Source organism: Watersipora subatra, chromosome 10, assembly GCF_963576615.1.
Source record: "Watersipora subatra chromosome 10, tzWatSuba1.1, whole genome shotgun sequence".
Classification (NCBI taxonomy): domain Eukaryota; kingdom Metazoa; phylum Bryozoa; class Gymnolaemata; order Cheilostomatida; family Watersiporidae; genus Watersipora; species Watersipora subatra.
The window spans coordinates 56,655,400-56,676,654 of record NC_088717.1 but is presented as its reverse complement, the minus strand read 5'-3'; the positions used below and the strand labels follow the sequence as shown (position 1 = coordinate 56,676,654).

The 21,255-nt window shown below is 35.4% G+C and overlaps 1 protein-coding gene across 1 annotated transcript in view; it reads left to right on the top strand.

Annotated features, from left to right (window-relative positions):
* The window catches only part of LOC137407309 (polyamine-transporting ATPase 13A3-like), a 48,997-nt gene extending 28,445 nt beyond the window's left edge, over nucleotides 1-20,552 (top strand). The window contains exons 11-25 of the mRNA XM_068093921.1: nucleotides 1,186-1,350; nucleotides 3,079-3,228; nucleotides 3,901-4,027; nucleotides 4,710-4,844; nucleotides 5,060-5,202; nucleotides 5,867-5,940; nucleotides 6,374-6,657; nucleotides 9,123-9,396; nucleotides 9,955-10,147; nucleotides 12,074-12,324; nucleotides 13,163-13,235; nucleotides 15,996-16,146; nucleotides 16,668-16,879; nucleotides 17,773-17,955; nucleotides 20,141-20,552. Of these exons, the coding sequence (XP_067950022.1) occupies nucleotides 1,186-1,350; nucleotides 3,079-3,228; nucleotides 3,901-4,027; nucleotides 4,710-4,844; nucleotides 5,060-5,202; nucleotides 5,867-5,940; nucleotides 6,374-6,657; nucleotides 9,123-9,396; nucleotides 9,955-10,147; nucleotides 12,074-12,324; nucleotides 13,163-13,235; nucleotides 15,996-16,146; nucleotides 16,668-16,879; nucleotides 17,773-17,955; nucleotides 20,141-20,259 (2,534 nt within the window). The 3' untranslated portion in view covers nucleotides 20,260-20,552. The remainder of the gene's footprint in view (nucleotides 1-1,185; nucleotides 1,351-3,078; nucleotides 3,229-3,900; nucleotides 4,028-4,709; nucleotides 4,845-5,059; nucleotides 5,203-5,866; nucleotides 5,941-6,373; nucleotides 6,658-9,122; nucleotides 9,397-9,954; nucleotides 10,148-12,073; nucleotides 12,325-13,162; nucleotides 13,236-15,995; nucleotides 16,147-16,667; nucleotides 16,880-17,772; nucleotides 17,956-20,140) is intronic.
* The last annotated feature ends 703 nt before the right edge of the window (nucleotides 20,553-21,255 follow it).

Genomic DNA, 21,255 nt, shown 5'->3' with positions numbered 1-21,255 from the left:
CATAGTAATTATATAATGCAAACATCTCATGATAAAAATCATCATAATTTTATACAAGCATTGTACATATTAATGATTAGTAACAAAATAGTGTGTTAACATATAGTAACTATAGTTACCTACAGTAACTTTAGTGTATTAATTGGTTATAATCTGCGTTAAAATGTGCTATGTGCAATACATACTGTAGAGAGTTCTTACTTTCTAGACGGATGTACGTATCACATAACCTTTGAATTCACCTTAAATAAGTTTAGCTGACTAAACACGCACACTTAAGCTATAGTATGTATTTTTAACTATTTTACTGAATTTCAACTTTTGATCACTAGAATTTTATCACCCATCAGTTTCTGGTTTTGTTTTCACTATAGCTTTAGCTGACCTCATTGACACCTTTTTCCATCTAATTTGGCAAAAAAGTCCAAATAATGATGTCTTTATAATGAAGTGGATTTTTGTGAGCAGATTAAGGGAAGTTGTCTAGTCTCTGACTTTGTGTTAAAAAGGATCGCAACTTCAACTTTGAAGGAAAATATTTTTTAGTAGTTTTGAAATATAGTTTTGAAGGAAAATATTACATACCACTTTTTACACGAGGAATGCCAAACTGAGAAAAATCAGTAATCCTTTTCTTTTCAGGGGTGTTGAGAAGGTTTTCGGCGAACAGAATGTCGACATCCTTGTTATTGCGGTGTGCATAATAAGCACACAGGCTACTAAATTTGAACTCGGGTGAAATTTTGTTGAATTTGTATGGTGAAATAAGATTCAAATGGTGAGGTGGAAAAATCATCATGTTCCACTTTGTAAGGTGAAAAAAATAGTATAACAGGGTAATCGTATCTCAAGGATGCACTGCAGCTTGTTTAGCCATCTTTGACCACTATTGTCAAGCCTGGCACTCAGAGACCATGTTTAATATTCATAACTTTAATAACAAGAGACCATAACTCTTTAACATCTCATCCTGATTAAACTTCACACACGCTCAGCCATGATGTGGCCTGGTTGTATCTGTTATACAGACATTATAAATTACACTAAAATGCATGTTTTTGTTCATTTTTGTGACTCAACAACTGAATGGATTGTATCACTGATCCCTGTTTTCAGTAATGTTTAAAAGGACCTTTGTTGCTTCATCTATACAGAAGTTCAAATGCTGTTTTGCTGTCAACCTAGGCGAGAGCATCCCGGTGACAAAAACTCCCCTCCCCAACCCAGCTAACTCCACCATCATGTATGATCCTAAGCACCACGCTAAACATACTCTCTTCTGTGGAACTCATGTCATACAGACAAGGTTTTACGGAGATCAGGCTATCACAGCCTTGGTTATACGTACTGGTAGGTTGAAATGTTATATGCCGGCTAAAAGACATCTATTGCCTGTACATGTTGTACTACGCCGCGGCATGTCACTTCTTGAAATAATTGAAGAGTTGAAGAGAAAAATGAGTTTGAGATTTTACATCGCGTGCATAGAGGTACTGTACACTACATCCACGTTGGCTAAAGTTTGTGTGTAGGCCTTTAATTCATGCCACAAGTTCTAAGTTTTCACTTTCCTGGTAGCAGAATGTAAAAGGACATTTTTTATCATTTGTGTTAAATGCACCTTTGTCTGCTGATTATTATATACTATTTACTGCCAGGTGCTTTGTGACAGCATATAGTGTACATGTAGTGTACGTGTGGTGTGCATGTGGTGTACATGTGGTGTACATCTTACTGTTGTAAGTTTGACATTCATTGTGTCAATCTCTAGCCACTTTCTAAAAGCAGCGACAAAATGTTATTGTGAAGGGTTAGCTTGTCCTGGTAGAGCTCCAAAATTTTCTCACCTTGTTCGAATCATAAATTGGTCCATGTTCGGGAATTTGTTTTTTTATATCACAGCCTTCGGCGGTTTTTTATTCTAAAGAAATTTTCTGTGAACTCTCTTTACTGATCATTTAAAGGTCATCTAGTCATCAATAGACTCTGGCCACTGTTACATGCGCGTTAAGTGTTTATATAATATAATGGGTGATGTTTATGGATGATAATGAATTGATAAATATTAAGCAAAGCTAATCTTTTTCTCTATTACTGAAAAAATGCTTCTCATACCTCTAAATTTGGTTAACCCTCTCTCTAAGGCAATTGTATCCGTTGAATGACTCAGTCACAGACAGGGTGCATTTGAGTAACATATGAACAATATTGCTGCCGTTTACAATTTTTTACAGTAAAACGATGTCATAAAATGCTTAAAAACAAAAATGTTAGAATTACTTGCTGTCTGGTTGCCTTGACAATAAATAACCTAAAAATCTCTGTCTCGCTATATTTGGGTAAATAATGAAGATGATAGGTAAACATTTCGAGACTTGACAGTTTTTTGGTTTTAAGGAAGAAAAGAATAATAATATGTAGCCTCATTCTTTCTTCTTACAAAGGTACGACATCTCATTAACATAATAGCTCAACTTCCAGCATATTATTTTAGTGAACACATTTTTGCTCGGCTAACAGTAAGTTAACAATTTTGGTGAGTTTTTCCAGGGTTATACGATTCTGTTTTCACATCGTCTTGATTGTAACATATTATTTTGACATGATCAACTCATAAATCTTTCTACGATTCCACTATTTATCTTTTTTTCATGATTTGTAGAGCGTTGCTTTTCGTAAGTACTGTATATGCAAAATCCTCGAGTGATTATTTTCTCACTATCTTTTCTCACGCCTGAATTTTTTTTGTTTGGTTTTTGTGCTCAGAACAGATTTGACTTCTCAGTAGCAGTTGAAGCCTCAATACGCTGTACCGCATTCATAAAACCAGCCAAGTGTAGACCAGAACCCATAAATCACATAGGATGGTCCGTCAGACTTGGCAATTAGAATCGTAGCATATCTGCTAGTAATCTGAACATCTGCTATAATTTCATAAATATGTCGCTCATAAATATGTCACTCATAGATATGTCACTCATAGGTCACTCTGTTTTCTAGAGAAAAAGCCTGTTATTTTGAAACTATCGGTTAATCTATATGGTACATCTATCTATATATGTTACATGTACCTTGTAGGCTTTATGACTGCAAAAGGAAACTTGATCAGGTCGATTATGTTCCCAAAGCCTGTGGATTTCAGATTCTATCGAGACATTTATATGTTTATGATATCGCTGGCAGTTATTGCTTTTATGGGAATGATATACACTGTGGTGCTAATGGTAGGTGTTTCTATTGTTGTCCATAGTTCTACTGTTTTATGTGTTTGTAAACATTTTTAGTTTTTTATTTGTTATTCAGGCTACCTAGTATCTAAAATTCTTGTTTTAGTTCTACTAAAAAGTAACAGTGGGTCACTTTATAGTTTACAGTGTGTTTATAATCCACTTGCTTTAGAGTTCATTAACAATCTTTATGTTCTTAACAGCTTGTATAGCTATAAGATCAACATTGTACATTGATTAGAGCTATTAAAACTTAAAGATGGACTTGCACTAAGTTTTAGTAGATTTTATGAGAAAGTATCGGAATTTTTCAGTCGTTTGTAATTGTTTTTAATGTTTGAGGTGATCTGACTGACAGGATTTTTCAAGAATAGCATTGACAAAACTTGATTGCGTTTAAAATCCTGTAATTTCAGTTAGAGAGACATTATGAAGCTAAAACTATGGTTGATGTTGTGTAATTTCAGGTAGATAGACAATATGAAATTATCTATGGTTAATGCTGTGTAATTTCAGATAGATAGACAATATGAAGTTATAACTATGGCTAATGCTGTGTAACTTCAGGTAGATAGACAATATGAAGTTATAACTATGGCTAATGCTGTGTGACTTCAGGTAGATAGCCAATATGAAGTTATAATTATGACTAATGCTGTGTAATTTCAGGTAGATAGACAATATGAAGCTGGGCTAGTAGCGAGAAGAGTCTTAGATATAATAACTATCGCAGTTCCTCCTGCGTTACCGGCAGCGCTTGCTGTTGGAATCGTCGTCTCTCAGAGGAGATTGAAGAATCAGTAAGTGTGCAACAAAGGCATGTTACTTAAATGCAAGGTGTACTACACATGTTTACTTAGTGTGAACACTCCATTATGGATTGTGTTAGAATAGTTTTGTTAGCACACTGAGGTTGAGAAGTATAGCATGACATTCGTTGTCATGGCAACAGGATAGATATATTATAACAACATTTTACATATTCTTATATGGACATTGTATCAATATGCCAATATTGATACTAATATGATATTGATGATACGATATTTATGCTAATATATGTCAACATTGATACGCCTATCTATGATATATTTATGATATATTTATACATGTATATGCTATCAATATAAGACGTGTTGGCATCATATCTATGGCATGTGCCATGCTAATAAGTCTAACGTTCTTTGCTGTATCACACCTTGACAGTTTCTCAAAAGCATTCACATCTGTACTGTAGATAGTACACTAGTGGCATAGCAGTGCATGCTTATATTGTAGTTATTGCACTTCAGCTGCTTGGCAAACTTGCAGTCGCAACACAGAGGTGTCATACTGGTAGCATTGCCCTAGTAGAAATTTGTTGTGTCAGTGGACTCATAGTTGGACATAGAGTGTACTCACTTTCTGTATAGACTTTCGTTTAGCAGTATTATACCTTGGTCCGATGTCATACATTACATCATTACTTTGGCTGATTTGTAGATCAAAGATATATTGCATTATCCCTAGCTATATAAACATAGCTGGCTCTATCAATGTTGTCTGCTTTGACAAAACTGGCACACTGACGGAGGATGGACTAGATATGCAAGGAGTCCTTCCTTGTGAAGATGCCCAGTGAGTGTACATGACAAGTCTGTCAGCTTGATATTTGAAATGTTTGGAAGGTCTGTTAGTACTGAAGTCTGGAAGTACTTGCAAGGTGACTTGAGCCAGTCAGTTTTAGTGTAGTTTCAGTTACCACCAGTTAATTATTTTATACTCTGGAAAGCTGTTCGCTTGTTGGAGTTGCTTACTCTTGTTAAGATGCACTGTTTCATCCCTATTTATAGGTTTACAGCATTTGTACAGGATACGAGAGGGATGACTGAAACCGCACCTATAAAGACAGGAATGGCTTCTTGTCATTCTCTCACTTATATTGATGGAGAGTTGAGTGGAGACCCCCTTGACCTTAAAATGTTTGAGGCTACCGGTGAGTATTATTGGCAGTTTACTGAACCAAAACTTATCTCATTCTCCGTTTTCCTCTCCTTCCTTGTCTTCTCTCTTTTTGCTCCCTTTTTTTCTTTCCCTCTTCTTTATTCCTTTCCCATTTTTTTTCTTTTTCCTCCTCTCTCTTCTGTTCTTCCTTTTCTTCTTTCTCTCTTCCTCTTTCTCTCAAATTGTTCAGTTTAGCGAATCCTTTGTAGGAAAAGGATACAAATAACCTTTATCAGTATTTGGTCTTCAAGTTAACTCATTTTATGATAGATAATGTGAAATACAGAGTTCAGATGCTAGAGAACGATACACTTTGTTATAATGTCATACTGTACAATATAAGCAGTATTCTACCTGCTTCATTTCATATTGTGTACAGTTTCTAAATGACAAAGATGATTCAGCTACTACTACTAGTTCAACTCGCCAATAAGGAAACTTCCTACGCTGAACTGAAACCACTCTGTAACAGACTTAGCGTGTTGGCTCATTCTAGTAAATCTAGAGCATCTGTTGTGCTGAACAACTTATCCTAGCCATTATATACATGTCACACGTGATCTTTTGTGAAGGATGCCTTCCGCGTCACATCAGAGAGAGTGCAATTGCTAGGAATTCTCCAGTGTATCGCATACAAGTTTTATTGGATCTCATAGGTTGGAGTCTGGAAGAAGTAGGTGAAGAGACCAATAGATATGACATGATAATGCCAACGGTTGTCAAGCCCAAGGTGTGTGCTTTAGTCTTCATCCAGTTTCTCTAAATTCACTTAAGTTTCTTTTTTCTTTAAAGATCAACTTGCACAAAATTTTAGTAGATTTTATCAAAAACTATCGGTATTTCTCTATCATTTGCAATTGTTTTTGATGTTTGAGTTGATCTGACTGTCAGGATGTTTTAAGATTAAAATCGACAAAACTTGATCATGGTTAAAACGCTCTGATCGGTAGAATAGAAGCGTGTAACCCTGCAACTTGAATGTAATAGCCAATATGAACTATAGCAATTTTCTTTTTTAAGCGTTTTAACCGCAATCACATTTTATCGATTTTAATCTTGAAATATCCTGGCAGTCAGATCACATCAAACACAATCACAGTTGATACACAATACCAACACTTTCTGATAAAATCTCTACTTTTTAACCACCTTTACTCTTTTAGACCGGACACTCACCAGACTCTCCCGAGGTTGGTATTCTCCGTCAGTTCACCTTCTCATCCTCCCTCCAGAGAATGTCAGTCATCGTCAAAAATTTGTCTTCACCAGTCTTTGAGGTCTTCACAAAAGGCTCTCCAGAAATGATCTCATCACTCTGTCTTGAAGAGACAATACCCAATAACTTCTCTGATAGGCTGGCTGAGTACACGCGGCAGGGCTACAGAGTCATAGCCATGGCTCACAAGGAGCTGACTCTCAGCTATGCCAAGCTACATAGAGTTGATAGGTATGTCTAGCCTCTCTGTCATCTCTCTTGACATACGTGTATACTGTAGGTTTGGGGTGTCGGAAAGTTGGCAAATAAATTAGCTTGGAAGTTGTTTTCTCAATTTATTATCTAAACAGCTGCATATTCTTTTCCTTGTGAATCGCCATATTTAAAACGTTTCACATTCACAGCATACTAAAGCTAATATTGGAATATGGCACATGTATCGCTAGGAAAACATTTTTGCTGTGAGCTAAAAGCAATTCTTCTTGCAAGCTAATCTATATAAAAAATATTTCTCAATGTTGGTATTTGTGTCCCTCCAACTATAGCTATCAAAATCTTGGAATTAAGATTCCACATTCTGATGGATTGGAACTCAAGACGAATGCATCCGCAAGTTTCTTATCCAAGCGCCCTACCACTGAGCTACATCAGCATATTGACCAAGAAGTTATCATATACCGTAGACCCTATGCACACGCTAATTATTTTAGCATTGCGCCCACACGTTACGATGTAAGGTTCAATTGCTACATCTGGGGTCAAGGCCAATTCTTCTTACACGAACAATTATATTATCTCCGTTAGAATAGACTCGACATTCTCTTCCCGTTCGGTCAGACAAAGACAGTTACGATATTTCATTTTTACATTTGTACCGGTATGAAGCGGTAACAATATCGTCGTATTCAAAGTTTTGTTGGATAGCTTCTTGTGGAACAATAACCTTTTTTATACACACACACTTCTATGCAAGAATTGTTATTATTAATTCTACATATTCAGGATTTTGATTTTTAGTTTTCTCAGTTTGTATTAATTGTATCATTACTGAATCATCTTTTATTGTAATCATAGCAAAATCGACTTAATTTAGCTATTACTTGCTAATTATTTTACATTTACATCTAAACCCTTTTGTAATTGTTTTATTTTTTTAAATTTATTTTATCTGCACAAAACATTTTCTTCATGATATGAAGTTTGAAAGTTACCGTTGTTTGACCAAGTTTGAAAACCTTTACAGTTGTTTTTATTTTCTCTTAAATTATTTCGACTACACAAAACACTTTTCTCATGATATGTAGTTTAAAAGCTAGAATGGGAAATGTTGTTGTGTTAAATACAAATCAATTTTTGGTGCAAAGACTTTTTTATTACTCGGGCAACGCTGGGTAGTACAGCTAGTATATTATTTATAAATCCCAGTGTTTGTGTTTCACATTTTGTCTTTTTGTGCACCGTATGTCCAGTTATAGTGATTAAAGTCTAGCAATGAAAAATTCATATCGCAGAGGATTTGATGTCGGAATGTCCCATTAACAAGGCAACAAGCTAACCCATTAAGTTACACAGGATACAATGGATTCATTGGGTAAATAGTCATTATCTGGGTTAAAACACGTATAGCGACTATGTTTTATGCAGTGTCACCCAAGCTTGCTCTCACGGCTCTTATTAGTAAGTTTAACAGTACTTATATTAGCTTACTCAAATTAGTCAATGGCAACTACGTTACCTGCCACTGTTTATAAGCTGTTTTTTAATACCCGTGCAACGTCAAGAATTCATCTAGTTTGTTATAAAATAATTAGTAGATCTTTATGTAGTTTGCAAACTCAAAGACATGTGATATAAACATGTCATCGTGTAGTACATACATCATTTCAAGCAGCGCTGCTGCGTGTCTTTTATTTATACTAACCGATGCACATGGGCAAATACCAAAGTATTCACATCGGCAGCAATACCATCCTAAGCAGCTTTGCTGATATATACTTCATTTCACACTCAAAGTTATGACATGTTTTCATGTGATCGACATGTTTTGATACTCGTATACAGAAATCCCTAATTTTTCACGGTTTATGTGAAAATCCTAGAAATAGAAACTAATTTTAGCACCACAACACTTGAAATGCTTTCTAAACCTATTTTATTTATTGCGCGAGTTTTATATATAATGCTTTCTTGCCACACATGTGAGGCTATTGCCTGCCTTTATCATATCTAATGAAGTCTATATCTCTAATGTTTCCGATTATCGAATATTTAAGGTTTCCCTCTTTTTCTTATGTTCATTAGATAATTTTGAGGTTAGGGGGTACTTGAGAGGCATGTTGAAGGGTGTCACAAGCACTTTGCACTCTTACCCTTCACAAACCATAACAGGAAAACCAAATCATAACAGGAAAACTATCACAATATTGCTTGCGGATATTGGGATAGTTTTATCTCACTGGGCCAGAGTATGAGAAAGATTTTTGTATTTTATTTCTATTTTTTGATGTTTATTTTTTTTCAAGGATTATTTTCAGCCTGTGAAGTACTGAACCATGAAAACTGAGCAGTGAAGTAGAGAGGGATTACTATATTGACTTATTTGTGGTGTGATCATACCGTAATATATATTGCAAATATCGCCTTCCTTTACCGTAACCTATAGTCATATGAGGAACTAACTTATACATCCTTTACAGGTCTGAAGTAGAAAAAAACCTGAAGTTTCTCGGGCTTCTCGTCATGGAGAACATGCTTAAGCCGGAAACGGCACCAGTCATTGCTGAATTAACCCAATCAAACATAAGGACTGTCATGGTGACTGGTGACAACATGCTGACTGCTGCCACTGTTGCCAAGCAGTGCGGAATTATTCACCCTGGTCAAAAAATTATCTTGGTGGCAGCTAATGAGGTGAATGGCGAACGAACTATTGGGTTTTACACAGAGCAGAGCGGTGGAAAATTCAGTGAGGTGCGTAGTTGCTAGAACTAAAGGCTTTTTCATTACGCTCATAATGGAACTCTCTACGTATATGCTATTTTAGCTATGGCTTTTGCAGTGTCAATGTTTGTTGACGATGTGGTAAGACGGGCGTTCAGCATCATGTCTGTAATATACTAGCTGAATGTGCCATAAGTATACGTGTCTGTTGAAAGATACCTAAACTACTCAGTAGACAAATAAGTTGATGCTATGTCTCTCCTATATGCATAGAGTATATAACTGTGTTATTGAGGGATCTATAGCGCGTCACAAGTCAATGTTTTCATTTGAGAAAATTGGTTTAGATTTGTCATTGCTTAAGTTTCTATTGATGTTCTAATGTATTAAATCTGTTTGTTAATACCGAGCATAATTACAGAGGTGGAGTTTATCTATTTGCTGCTATTACAGAGCACAATCATAGACATAGAGGCTATCTATTTGCTGCTATTACAGGACACAATTATAGACATAGAGGCTATCTATTTGCTGCTATTACAGGACACAATTATAGACATAGAGGCTATCTATTTGTTGTTATTACAGGACACAACTATAAACATAGAGTTTATGGATGATGAAGTTGAAGATTTTTGTTTTGCTTTGACTGGCTGGGCGTGGAGTGTCATTCAAGATGATCATCCTAACCTTCTCCAACGAATTGCTGTAAAAGGTGCCGTGTTTGCACGAATGTCTCCTGAGCAAAAGTCCCAGCTTGTAGAAGTCCTGCAGTCTTTAGGTTAGTTCACCTACTTGAATGCTATTACTTCTATGCAAGAGTCATTTTCACCTTAAACAGTGGCATTCCAGTATTCACAAGCATTCAATACATAATATCACACATTTAAAGATAGCAGTTGTTTTATTTGTTTGATGAGTCAGCTATGTTCACTCGATTGTTCATAGTTGCAGGATTAACTGATTGGAGGTCAATTGATGTTCAAAAGTTCATCACACAACGAAGAGCCAACTTTAACAAACAGAAAACAAATGATACTTTGCATATTTCAGTATTCTGTTTGGAAAAAAATCTTAATGCATTTTTATTATGTTAAAGTATAATGTTTTATTGAAAACCGTGTTGGATGATGATAATGCTAAAAAATAATAAAACAAGTTGTTTCCTATATACTGATTGGCAGTCCAATAAGATATCAAGTTTGAGAGAACACTGGTTATAGTTGGCTCTGGTTTTAGTTCCTAAATAAACTCTGGTTTCTTAAGCTGAGTAAGCTTGCATTGCTAGATTTGTTCATGCTTTGCGGCATCTGCCCTACCATTAGGTCTGATGCATGCTGTAATCTGTCATTGCTATAAGTGTTATGATATAAGTGTTGATATTGGTTTGATATTGGTTTGAAGTATGCTGTAATCTGTCGTTGCTATAAGTGTTTTGATATAAGTGTTGATATTGGTTTGAAGTATGCTGTAATCTGTCATTGCTATAAGTGTTATGATATAAGTGTTGATATTGGTTTGAAGTATGCTGTAATCTGTCATTGCTACAAGTGTTATGATATAAGTGTTGATATTGGTTTGAAGTATGCTGTAATCTGTCATTGCTATAAGTGTTATGATATAAGTGTTGATATTGGTTTGAGGTATGCTGTAATCTGTCTTTGATATAAGTGTTTTGATATAAGTGTTGATATTGGTTTGAGGTATGCTGTAATCTGTCGTTGATATAAGTGTTTTGATATAAGTGTTGATATTGGTTTGAGGTATGCTGTAATCTGTCTTTGATGTAAGTGTTTTGATATAAGTGTTGATATTGGTTTGAGGTATGCTGTAATCTGTCTTTGATATAAGTGATTTTATATAAGTGTTGATATTGGTTTGAGGTATGTTGTAATCTGTTGTTGCTATAAGTGTATTGATATAGATATTGGTGTTAGGTTTGAGGTGTGCTCTAATCTGTCGTTGATATAAGTGTTATGATGTAAGTGTTGATATTGGTTTGAAGTATGCTGTAATCTGTCGTTGCTATAAGTGTTTTGATATAAGTGTTGATATTGGTTTGAGGTATGCTGTAATCTGTCTTTGATATAAGTGTTTTTATATAAGTGTTAATATTGGTTTGAGGTATGCTGTAATCTGTTGTTGATATAAGTGTTTTGACATGTGTTGATATTAGGTCTGAGGTATTCTGTAATCTGTTTTGATATAAGCGTTATGATATAAGTGTTATATTAGTTCTGAGATATTCTGACTCCGTTGTTGAAATAATTACTTTGATATATAAGCGTTGATATTAGGGCTGAGGTATGCTGTAATCTTTTATTGATTTAAGTGTTATGAAATAAGTGTTATATTAGGTCTGAGGTATTCTGTAATCTGTTGTTGAAATAAGTACTTTGATGTAAGTGTTGATGTTAGGTCTGAGGTATGCTGTAATCTGTCGTTGCTATAAGTGTTTTGATATAAGTGTTGATATTAGGTCTGAGGTGTGCTGTAATCTGTTGTTGATATAAGTGTTTTGATATAAGTGTTGATATTAGGTCTGAGATGTGCTGTAATCTGTTGTTGATATAAGTGTGTTTTGATATGTGTTAAAATAAAGCAAGTTTTTCGATACCTCCTACTTAACAGAACTCATCATAGGTTGACTAAAAGAGTCATGAAAACCTCTTAAAGTACTTGCAGCTGTTTGATTTGTGGTATTTAGATTACTATGTGGCCATGTGTGGTGATGGTGCTAACGACTGCGGGGCTCTGAAGGTTGCCCATGCTGGAATTTCTCTCTCAGAAGCTGAGGCTTCAGTCGCTTCTCCTTTCACATCTAAGATAGCCAACATTCGGTGTGTTATTCATCTGATCAAGGAGGGACGTGCTGCGCTTGTCACATCTTTTGGAGTGTTCAAGTTTATGGCAGGATACAGCCTAACCCAGTATGCATCGGTACTTCTATTGTACTATGTGAGTATCACCAGTATGTTGAATGATTTAATAAAGAAGTAGACAATTATCTTAGAGATATTGCCCGTGTTGGGCAATGAGACATATCAGACTCGAACTATGGTCTGAATTGGGAAGGTTATTTTGAAAGACCTGGAATCTCATCTGCAAGAGCATTCATCAAACTGAATTAGTTCTCAATAACACATTGTCATCCGATCGCCCTGAGCTGTTTATGTACAAAAGCGCCATATATTTTCCAATGTCTTGTTTCATCGTTAGACTTTTACGGAATTGATGTGAAAAACCAAAATGAGATGTAAACTTTGACTTACAGTCATGTTCATAATACTAACACGCCTGGAATAATGAATAGTTCAAATAAGAGTATTATTATTAAGCCCTAGTAAGTCTAATAATTTTTACAAATCTAGCAATTTACACACCAAAGTGAAGCTGAGAGTCCATTCTTTACAATAGAATTAATTTAATAAAGATTGTAATACATTTTCTTATTCTCATGGTCGAGATAATTTTTAGTGAATTTCACCGATTCTTTTTAATTTCTTACCCACAATTTCATTCAAAGTTATCTGAGGAACAAATTTTGATCTTCAAACAAATTTTCAACTCTGTGCAAGACAATGGAAAAACTTCAGAGCATTTAAGCAACTCTAAGTAGTCACAAAGTGTTATAAAGGAGAAGCATATTTTGCACAATTTTTATTGATAAAACCATAAGGGTGTTAATATTTTTCAACATGACTGTAGGGAACATTGGCGTGTATATGAATATATACATGAACATTTTAATATGAACATTTACAATGTGTTCTTATAGGTTTTCACTCAATTGTAGATTGGAGCCAACCTGACAGACTTCGAGTTCCTTTACATCGATCTGGCAGTTATCACCTCTTTGTCTATTACCTGTGAGTAGTCATGTACAACTGCAGTGCCTGGCATGCGAAGTTTGTTCTTGACTGGAAATACTGATTCACAACGCGTATCTCATTATGAACAAACAAACGATGTTGATAATACTGTGTCATCCCTAAATTCATTTCATCTTCAGCACCTCATTGTTAAGTTTATAGCACATGCCTTGGTTTGTTGGTTATTAATCTTGGTTATGGTGGTTGTTGGTTATGATTGTCTTCTTGGTCACAGTTCTTGGTTACGGTTCTTGATTATGGTTATGGTTTTTGGTTATGGTTACGGTTCTTGGTTATGGTTACGGTTCTTGGTTATAGTTACGGTTCTTGTTTATGGTTTTTGATTATGGTTACGGTTCTTGGTTATGGTTCTTGGTTAAGGGTCATGGTTCTTGGTTATGGTTACGGTTCTTGGTTATGGTTACGGTTCATGGTTATGGTTACAATTCTTGGTTATGGTTACGGTTCTTGGTTATGGTTCTTGGTTATGGTTCTTTTTAGTTACTGTTGTTGTTAGTTATGGCTGTTCTTCTTGCTTGAGAGTTCTGCTACATAGATTATTTGAGAGATGTTGAATAAACAGCTTAAACTAAATGTAATTAACAAAATATTTTTAGTGTGAAACATTTTTTATCATTAAAGCAATTACATTCCATCTATCCATCTAAAACCTTTGGAAAGCTGGATAAGATCTCACTCACTATTTAGTTGACATCTGTAGACTCACTATTTAGTTGACATCTGTAGACTCACTATTTAGTTGACATCTGTAGACTCATTATTTAGTTGGTATCTGTAGACTCACTATTTAGTTGACATCTGTAAACTCACTATTTAGTTGACATATGTGGACTCACTATTTAGTTGACATCTGTGGACTCACTACAGTCATACTTCAACTTACGAGCTTAATGCGTTCCGAGACTGAGCTCGTATGTCAATTTACTCGCATGTTGGTGCAATTTATTTATATATAGAACAATTAAATATATATTGATTGGTTTCCCTACTCTAAAAAAGCAAATAAAACACTCAAAACAAGATATTGTAACAGAAAGAACATGTTGGTTATTGTTCTTACGTACTACATGCTTTCAAAAAGCAACAAATAAAAAAAATAATGCAAGGAAATGTGATTAATTAAAATGTAAAATTAAATACATACAATAGCAGTTAACACTCGCATTTGCCAGGGAGGGAGATATAAGTTATCCTTCGTTACAACATTTGACTTTGATAAATTTGGATTTTATCAAAGTGTTAAAAGACAAACTTAGAAGCAAACCTAAAAGCAAACTTTCATTTTCAACTAAACGTAATTAAAATTTCTTCGGCGCTCATAGTTTGAAGTTTCTCGCTGGTTAGCGAGAAAGTTTTCCTTTTTTTCGCTCTCACGACTAGCCGGCCGTTTTAAGATAAACCTATCTAAGGACGTTTGCCTTTGTCGCCCATGCATCATGTTGCGATTAGGACGAACACAGGTGTCGTCACAAATGGTTAATGCACGATCACTAGCCAGCTTGTCCGAATGTCTATTAAACAGTTTGGATAGATAGCGCCGGCCTTTTCACATAGCATCGTTTCAGTTACGCTGTCACCGGCCAATTGTTTGTCCAATGCCACCAGCGGTCGTGAAGATCGCTGCACCGCTTAGAAACTATGGTTAGTCCTTTTGCGAACTACATGTAAATGCCCTGAATATAATTCTTCTGTTTGATAATTATGAATGTATTTCTGTCATATTGCCGAGCTAGCTCAATCACGCATACACATTTCGCATATTTTTCAATATTTTTCCGTTTAATATCAATTGTTATCATTTGCTTTTTCTTTGTATTATCTTTCATTTTACTTGCAAACTTTCGGTCTACGCACAGTACGTTTAATTCACATAGTTCTGCACAGAAAATTGTGCACAAAAAACACGGTACAACAGTATAACCTGAGCAGTTGAAAAATACAGAGTGATGCTGTTCTCATAAAACACCTACGGCATACTTGGCAACTGACTCAAGTGCTCGTATCTCAAACATGGCTCGTATGTTAGTGCTAAAACTTGCTTAAAAGCTGGCTCGTATCTCAAGTTTCTCGTACGTTGGAGCACTCGTAAGTTGAAGTATTACTGTATTTAGTTAACATCTGTAGAGTCACTATTTAGTTGACATCTGTAGACTCATTATTTAGTGGACATCTGTAGACACACTATTTAGTTGACATCTGTAGACACACTATTTAGTTGACATCTGTAGACTCACTATTTAGTTGGCATCTGTAGAGCCACTATTTAGTTGACATCTGTAGAGAGCAGTTAGGTACGCCACTAGTGACTAAATGCTAAATTTATTCTTGCGTTCTCCCTAGTGATGCCCTAGGAGCTAATCCTTCGTTTTCTCGTGATGTCATTCTGTGAGTGTTGGACTGTGAATTATCGTAGTCTGCCATCTTTGTAGGCAACTTTTACCGTTAAATACACGAAGCTTTTGCACTGAATTTTAAAGTTAAAATGCCGGTCATTTGCAGTATCCTTGGGTGCTCCAACCGCTGCAACAGAGAAAATCGTTTTTGATATTTTAAAATGCCAAAAATAACACCAAAAATACTATTCAATAAAGCAAAGTTAACGAGAATGACTCTTGTTTGTCTACAAATATGGCGGCGTTTCCGCGAATGAGTGCATGTGCGCACAAATTGATAAAGCCAAAAAATGAGGGATTGGTGTCAGTGGCGGTATGTCAGTCCATGTCCTATCTGTTGCAGTTCCATTCACTCCTGCTGCCGACACCCTCCACCCTTACAGCCCTCCAGTTAAACTTGCCAGTCTTTTTCCTATACTCATCTTAGGCATCAATTTCATCATAATGACCTGTGTACAGCTCGGAGCGATGCTCCTTATCATGGCCCAGCAATGGTAAGTTTATTCTTTAATTCTGACTCGTTGGTAGTTTATTATTTATAAACATTATTTACGCTGACCCTTATATTGTATTCATTTTTTACGATTCAGTTACCCTATAGTCACATTATAAGATTATTTCATACCATACTCATATTTCGAGTAGGGGAGAAAATGTTTGTGATAGTGTGAATTACGTCAAAAAATATTTAGCCCATTTTGAAATAGAAGAGATCATTGAAAAAATGTTTAGCTGCACTTTTATAGCAAATATGTTTATGGAAGTTAATTTGCCTTTGAAACATGTTTGGTTGACCTTAAAACAACTTTTGTTCACCCTTAAAAGACTGTTTCCGGTGTTTTACATAAAACGAAGAAATACCAAATGCATTGTGCCCCAACTCAAATTGGCAAAATTGGTGCTGACACGAGACTAAAGAATTACATAACAGGTCCAACACTTGTCAGACGGTTCTATGCTCTGTCGACTGCATTGTTGGTGAAAGGTTATTAGTGGTTGATCAATGGTATTGCAGGTTTGAGCCTTATGAAGAGAATCCAGATGAGGAATATATTTGTTATGAGAATACGGCTGTCTTTGATGTGTCTAGCTTTCAATACATCATCCTAGCACTCATGTTTGCTCAGGGTGCCCCCTACAGAAAGCACATGTTTTCTAACATTCCATTCCTTGTCAATGTTATAGTTGTCATCCTCATCAACGTCTGGCTGACACTTTATCCTACAGGTATGTATTTACATGTACAACCACTGGCGCTTTTGTATTGTATGGCTTTTGCTGCATGATTCAAATGAGACTACAAGCAACCAAGAGAGCAAGTATTTGGTCGAAAAAGTGTTTTCTCTTGAGGATGGTGAAATTTTTGAGTGTTGTGATTTTTCATTGACTTCGCAATAACAGTGTTACAGCCAACCACATCAGCGTTACACGAATTTCTAAAGGTTATTCCTCTTTTTGCTTGCTGATCACTTAATACTTGCTACAGTACTGCAACCGTAACTGTATTGATGCAATGCATGCAACGGATGGTCTAGGGGAACTATAGGAGGGTGGCGTTCTCATAACTAGAAGCTTTATTATCAACGGAAAAAATCAAGATTTGACACTAGGAGAGTAAAGCTAGACAATGATAACTGACATTGGTCAATATTATACAGTAGAAGAAGGAAAACAAGTGTAATTAGTCGAATTTATACGGTAGAAGCGGACAATAAATGTGAATCGTCGAAGTTATACATTAGAAGAGAGCAACAAATGTGAATAGTCGAAGTTATACAGTAGAGGAAAGCAACAAATGTATGTAATAGGAGTTATACAATGGAAGAGAGCAACAAATGTTAATAGTAGAAGCTATACAGTAAAATAAGATGGTAATAATGTGGTTACTATTATTGATTATTGGTTGTTATTATTACTGGTTTATTATTGATTACTGATTGTCCTAATAAACTCCTGCCCACTTCTTCAGCAGTAGACAGTATGTCAGCAATCTTAAAGGCCTTTACACGCCTAATATGATCATGTGATGCAATCCCAGCTAAATCATCTGCGTGTATGTTATTCATAACTAGTTTAATGTTTTATCAAATTAAAACAAGCCAAACTTTAACCTATTACAGCACCTGTGGCAGCATTTATGGAGCTGAGGCTACCCCCGACTATTGGATTCCGTGCTCTCTTCTTAGCCTTTGCTGCGGGAAATTTTTTGATCTGCATGGTTGTAGAACGACTCATCACAGGCAATGAGTCACTGAGGGTCAAGGTTGAGGAGTTCGCAAAGTCCCGCTCGTGTTGTCATTCAGGTATTCAGGTTTACGATAGATCAATTATTACATTTTACTACTCTGTAGCTGAAGGTAAACTAAGCTGATATCTTAGTTTCACTCTCATATGTTGGATTAAATGCAGTCTTAATATACACGTTTTACCATTTTATAACAAAATGCCAGACTAAAGTCTCAGATACCTTTCAAAACAACTAGAATGTTGCCCCCATTTCATGTGCGCTAATAATAGTACTTGTATTATAATAGTGAAAATATTTTATTACATCACTGCAATTGTAAATAACGCAAAACCTCTATTTGAATGTCACCTCTAATTGAACACCACCTCCATTTGACCGCCACTATGAGATAAGGGGTTGGAAAATAGAGGGCCACCCTCTATTTCAACGCCACCTCCATTTGAATGCCACTGACAATCTTTGATCTTCATGAACCCATAATATCAAGAGATCAGTAGAAGTGTCCTCAAAATTGTATTAATAATGAATAGTTTACATCAATAATAATCAATTCTCTCACTTTAACGTGCTAAAGCTTTTAGCTTATTTCTTGTTAAAACTTTGAAAGCAACACCGTAGAGATAATTAATAATTGTCTCAAGCTAATATTAGCTCCTTGTTTAATGGGGTCTTGATACTTCAAAGTATGTACACGTATATAAAAACGCATTAACTTTGCGATGGCACAGAGGTTGCGTTTAACGAGCAAAACCTTTACGGGCTGCTTTTAAGCTAAATGCAACTTGTAGACGTTTTGCTCCGCCAAAAAATTGTTTGGACGCTAATATCGACTAGCTATGCAGTGCAGAAGAAGAGTTGAGATAAGAAGACATTGCAGACAGTATTGGACAACCAAAAAATGTTCGGTCCATTGAAAGCAACAAACAGAACGCAGCTATCCGAGCAAACGATGCAAATCTTTTTGTTTTAAACACGTCAATTTTTGTTTCTGCATGTAATATATGTATGGTTTTTTATGTCACTTGCTCATGAATATATCTTTTACAATTTGATAGATCATCATTATATAATTTATAAATTTGCAGATTTGTAGCGTATTAATTGATAGGATCATTGCTGTAATCTGATTATACAATGGATGGACATTCGTAACTCCTCTTCTATTGCACATAAAAAGCTAGTTTTGGCTGCAAACTGTAGCAAACATATCAATGAGTGCAATGAGCTTTATGCAACATTGTTAAATATAGATATAAGTTAAAAATATGCCTTCAAATTTAGAATGAAATAAAAGTTGAAATTGCCAACAAATTGCAAAGGACGCAGGCTATAATATTATCGCAGGTCCATTGCAAGATATCAACTGGTAGAGATATTTTTTGGTTTCTCGGCTTATTTAGTAAGAGATATTTGACAAGTTGAAGGTAAGTTAGCAGATTTATTGCATCCAAAAGGTTTAATATCGCTCTACCGGAAAAAGAGGGCAACTTATAGGTGACATTCGCTTCGCCCGTAATAGGGCTAAATTTATCTTCTGAAAATTCTGACAAGCCATTTGAAAAAAACACCGCCAGCCTTTATTTGACCGCCATCTCCAATTGATCACCACTATAAAGAAGGGTTGAAAAAAAGAGCACCGTGGCGTTCAATTAGAGGTTTTACGGTATATTAGATTAATATATTTGATATTTTAACATTGTATTAGTAATTATCACAGCCAGCCGTTACACTTTCACTCCTTTCAGGCTTCCTCTCCCTCTCATCACTTTCACTCTCCTCTTCACAATAACTACTGGACAGCTTCACAAGTATTTTAAAGATTTTATCTCGTGTTTAGCCATATATTTCTATTGTTTTAATTTCAAACATGCGTTGCGTTGATCTTTTTTTTCATTTTTAATAACTCTTTTACTAGTTTTTGCTATCGGAATTCATAGTTTTTAAACAAAAATAAAAGGTGTGGAGCACTGTTTAATATATTTCAAATCAATCTGTGGAAAGATAACTACCAAACTATGTATTAATTTGTGAGTTTGAGTGTTTTAAAAAATGTTAGACAACGGTTTACTCAAATTCCACACTGCATGTCAAAAAGTTTACATAATTATATTATAGAAGTGATCAAAAGCCCACTTTTGTTCGCGATACCCGATCAGGGGTGATAAATTCTTAGCTTTCAATTGACACCAGCTCATTGCATCATTGTCACTCATTATTGACAGTGTACTTTCTATTTCTAGGCTCAAAGTATGAGGCAATTGGAGATGAGATTACTGACTCCAAAAATTGGCCGCCCATTGCTTCTAGCGATGAAACATTCGCAACTGTTCTGCACCGAGAGATGTCCCAGATAGACTAGCTGGCTTTTTTATTACCGGCTCATAGTGTTTGAATGGATACCTGTATATTATATCTCAGAATTACATATGATTTTTGTATTAACTTAAATAACTTGTATTAACTGCAAATCAATTATAGCTTTCTTATAGCTGTCTTTGAACTTGATTCCGCACAGAGAACTACCTCCATCGCATTTGTTTCATTTTTATTTTTACTTTTATTTCAGTTCTAATTTGTCAATTGTTGAATTGTATTATATCAATTGTATCATTAACAACTTTTTTTATAATTTAATGAAGTTTTCTTTTTATATTTGTGCTGCTTTTAATGGACTAATAGAGGATTATTTGTAAAGGTATCTGTAAGTAGAAAAGAGAGAGCTGGCTATTTGGAGTCATCGCTATGGTATCATATCTACACAAGTTCATGAGCAAACTTCCAATCCATAAGGGTTTTTTATCTGTACGATCATTGAAAAACATACAAGTTATTCGATTTTTGGGAAATTTGGTATAGATGGGATGAGTGATTTTAAATTGGCTTAATGTGGTAAGTCAGAAATTTTTGGCGCTTCCTTAAATCATAGATAAAACGCTTGGCTGCTGCCTCTTGTGATGCTTGAATTGCACTGTCTGAAGCCGTTTTATTTATGAAAACAGATTTTTTTAAATAACTCATATGAAACCTGTTGAACCTTTTATTCGGTATCACAGATAACTTGCGGTAGTGTGTAAGAAGATACGCTACAAATCAAAATGGGGTTAGTTTTGTAGTTTTCGGTTAAAATAGGAAACCTCATTAGTTTCGCTTTTACAACTGTGGCACATGGTGCAGTTAATGCAAGTTAACTACAGTTAGCTACTGTACTAACTGCAGTTAGTACAGTAATGCAAACAGACTTGCTGTGTTTGCATTGTTCTTATGATGAATTACAGATATTAAATGGTCCAACAAACCTGGATTTTCAATAATTTATAGAAGGTTGGTTTGGAGCGCAGCATCCGCATGTTCATGT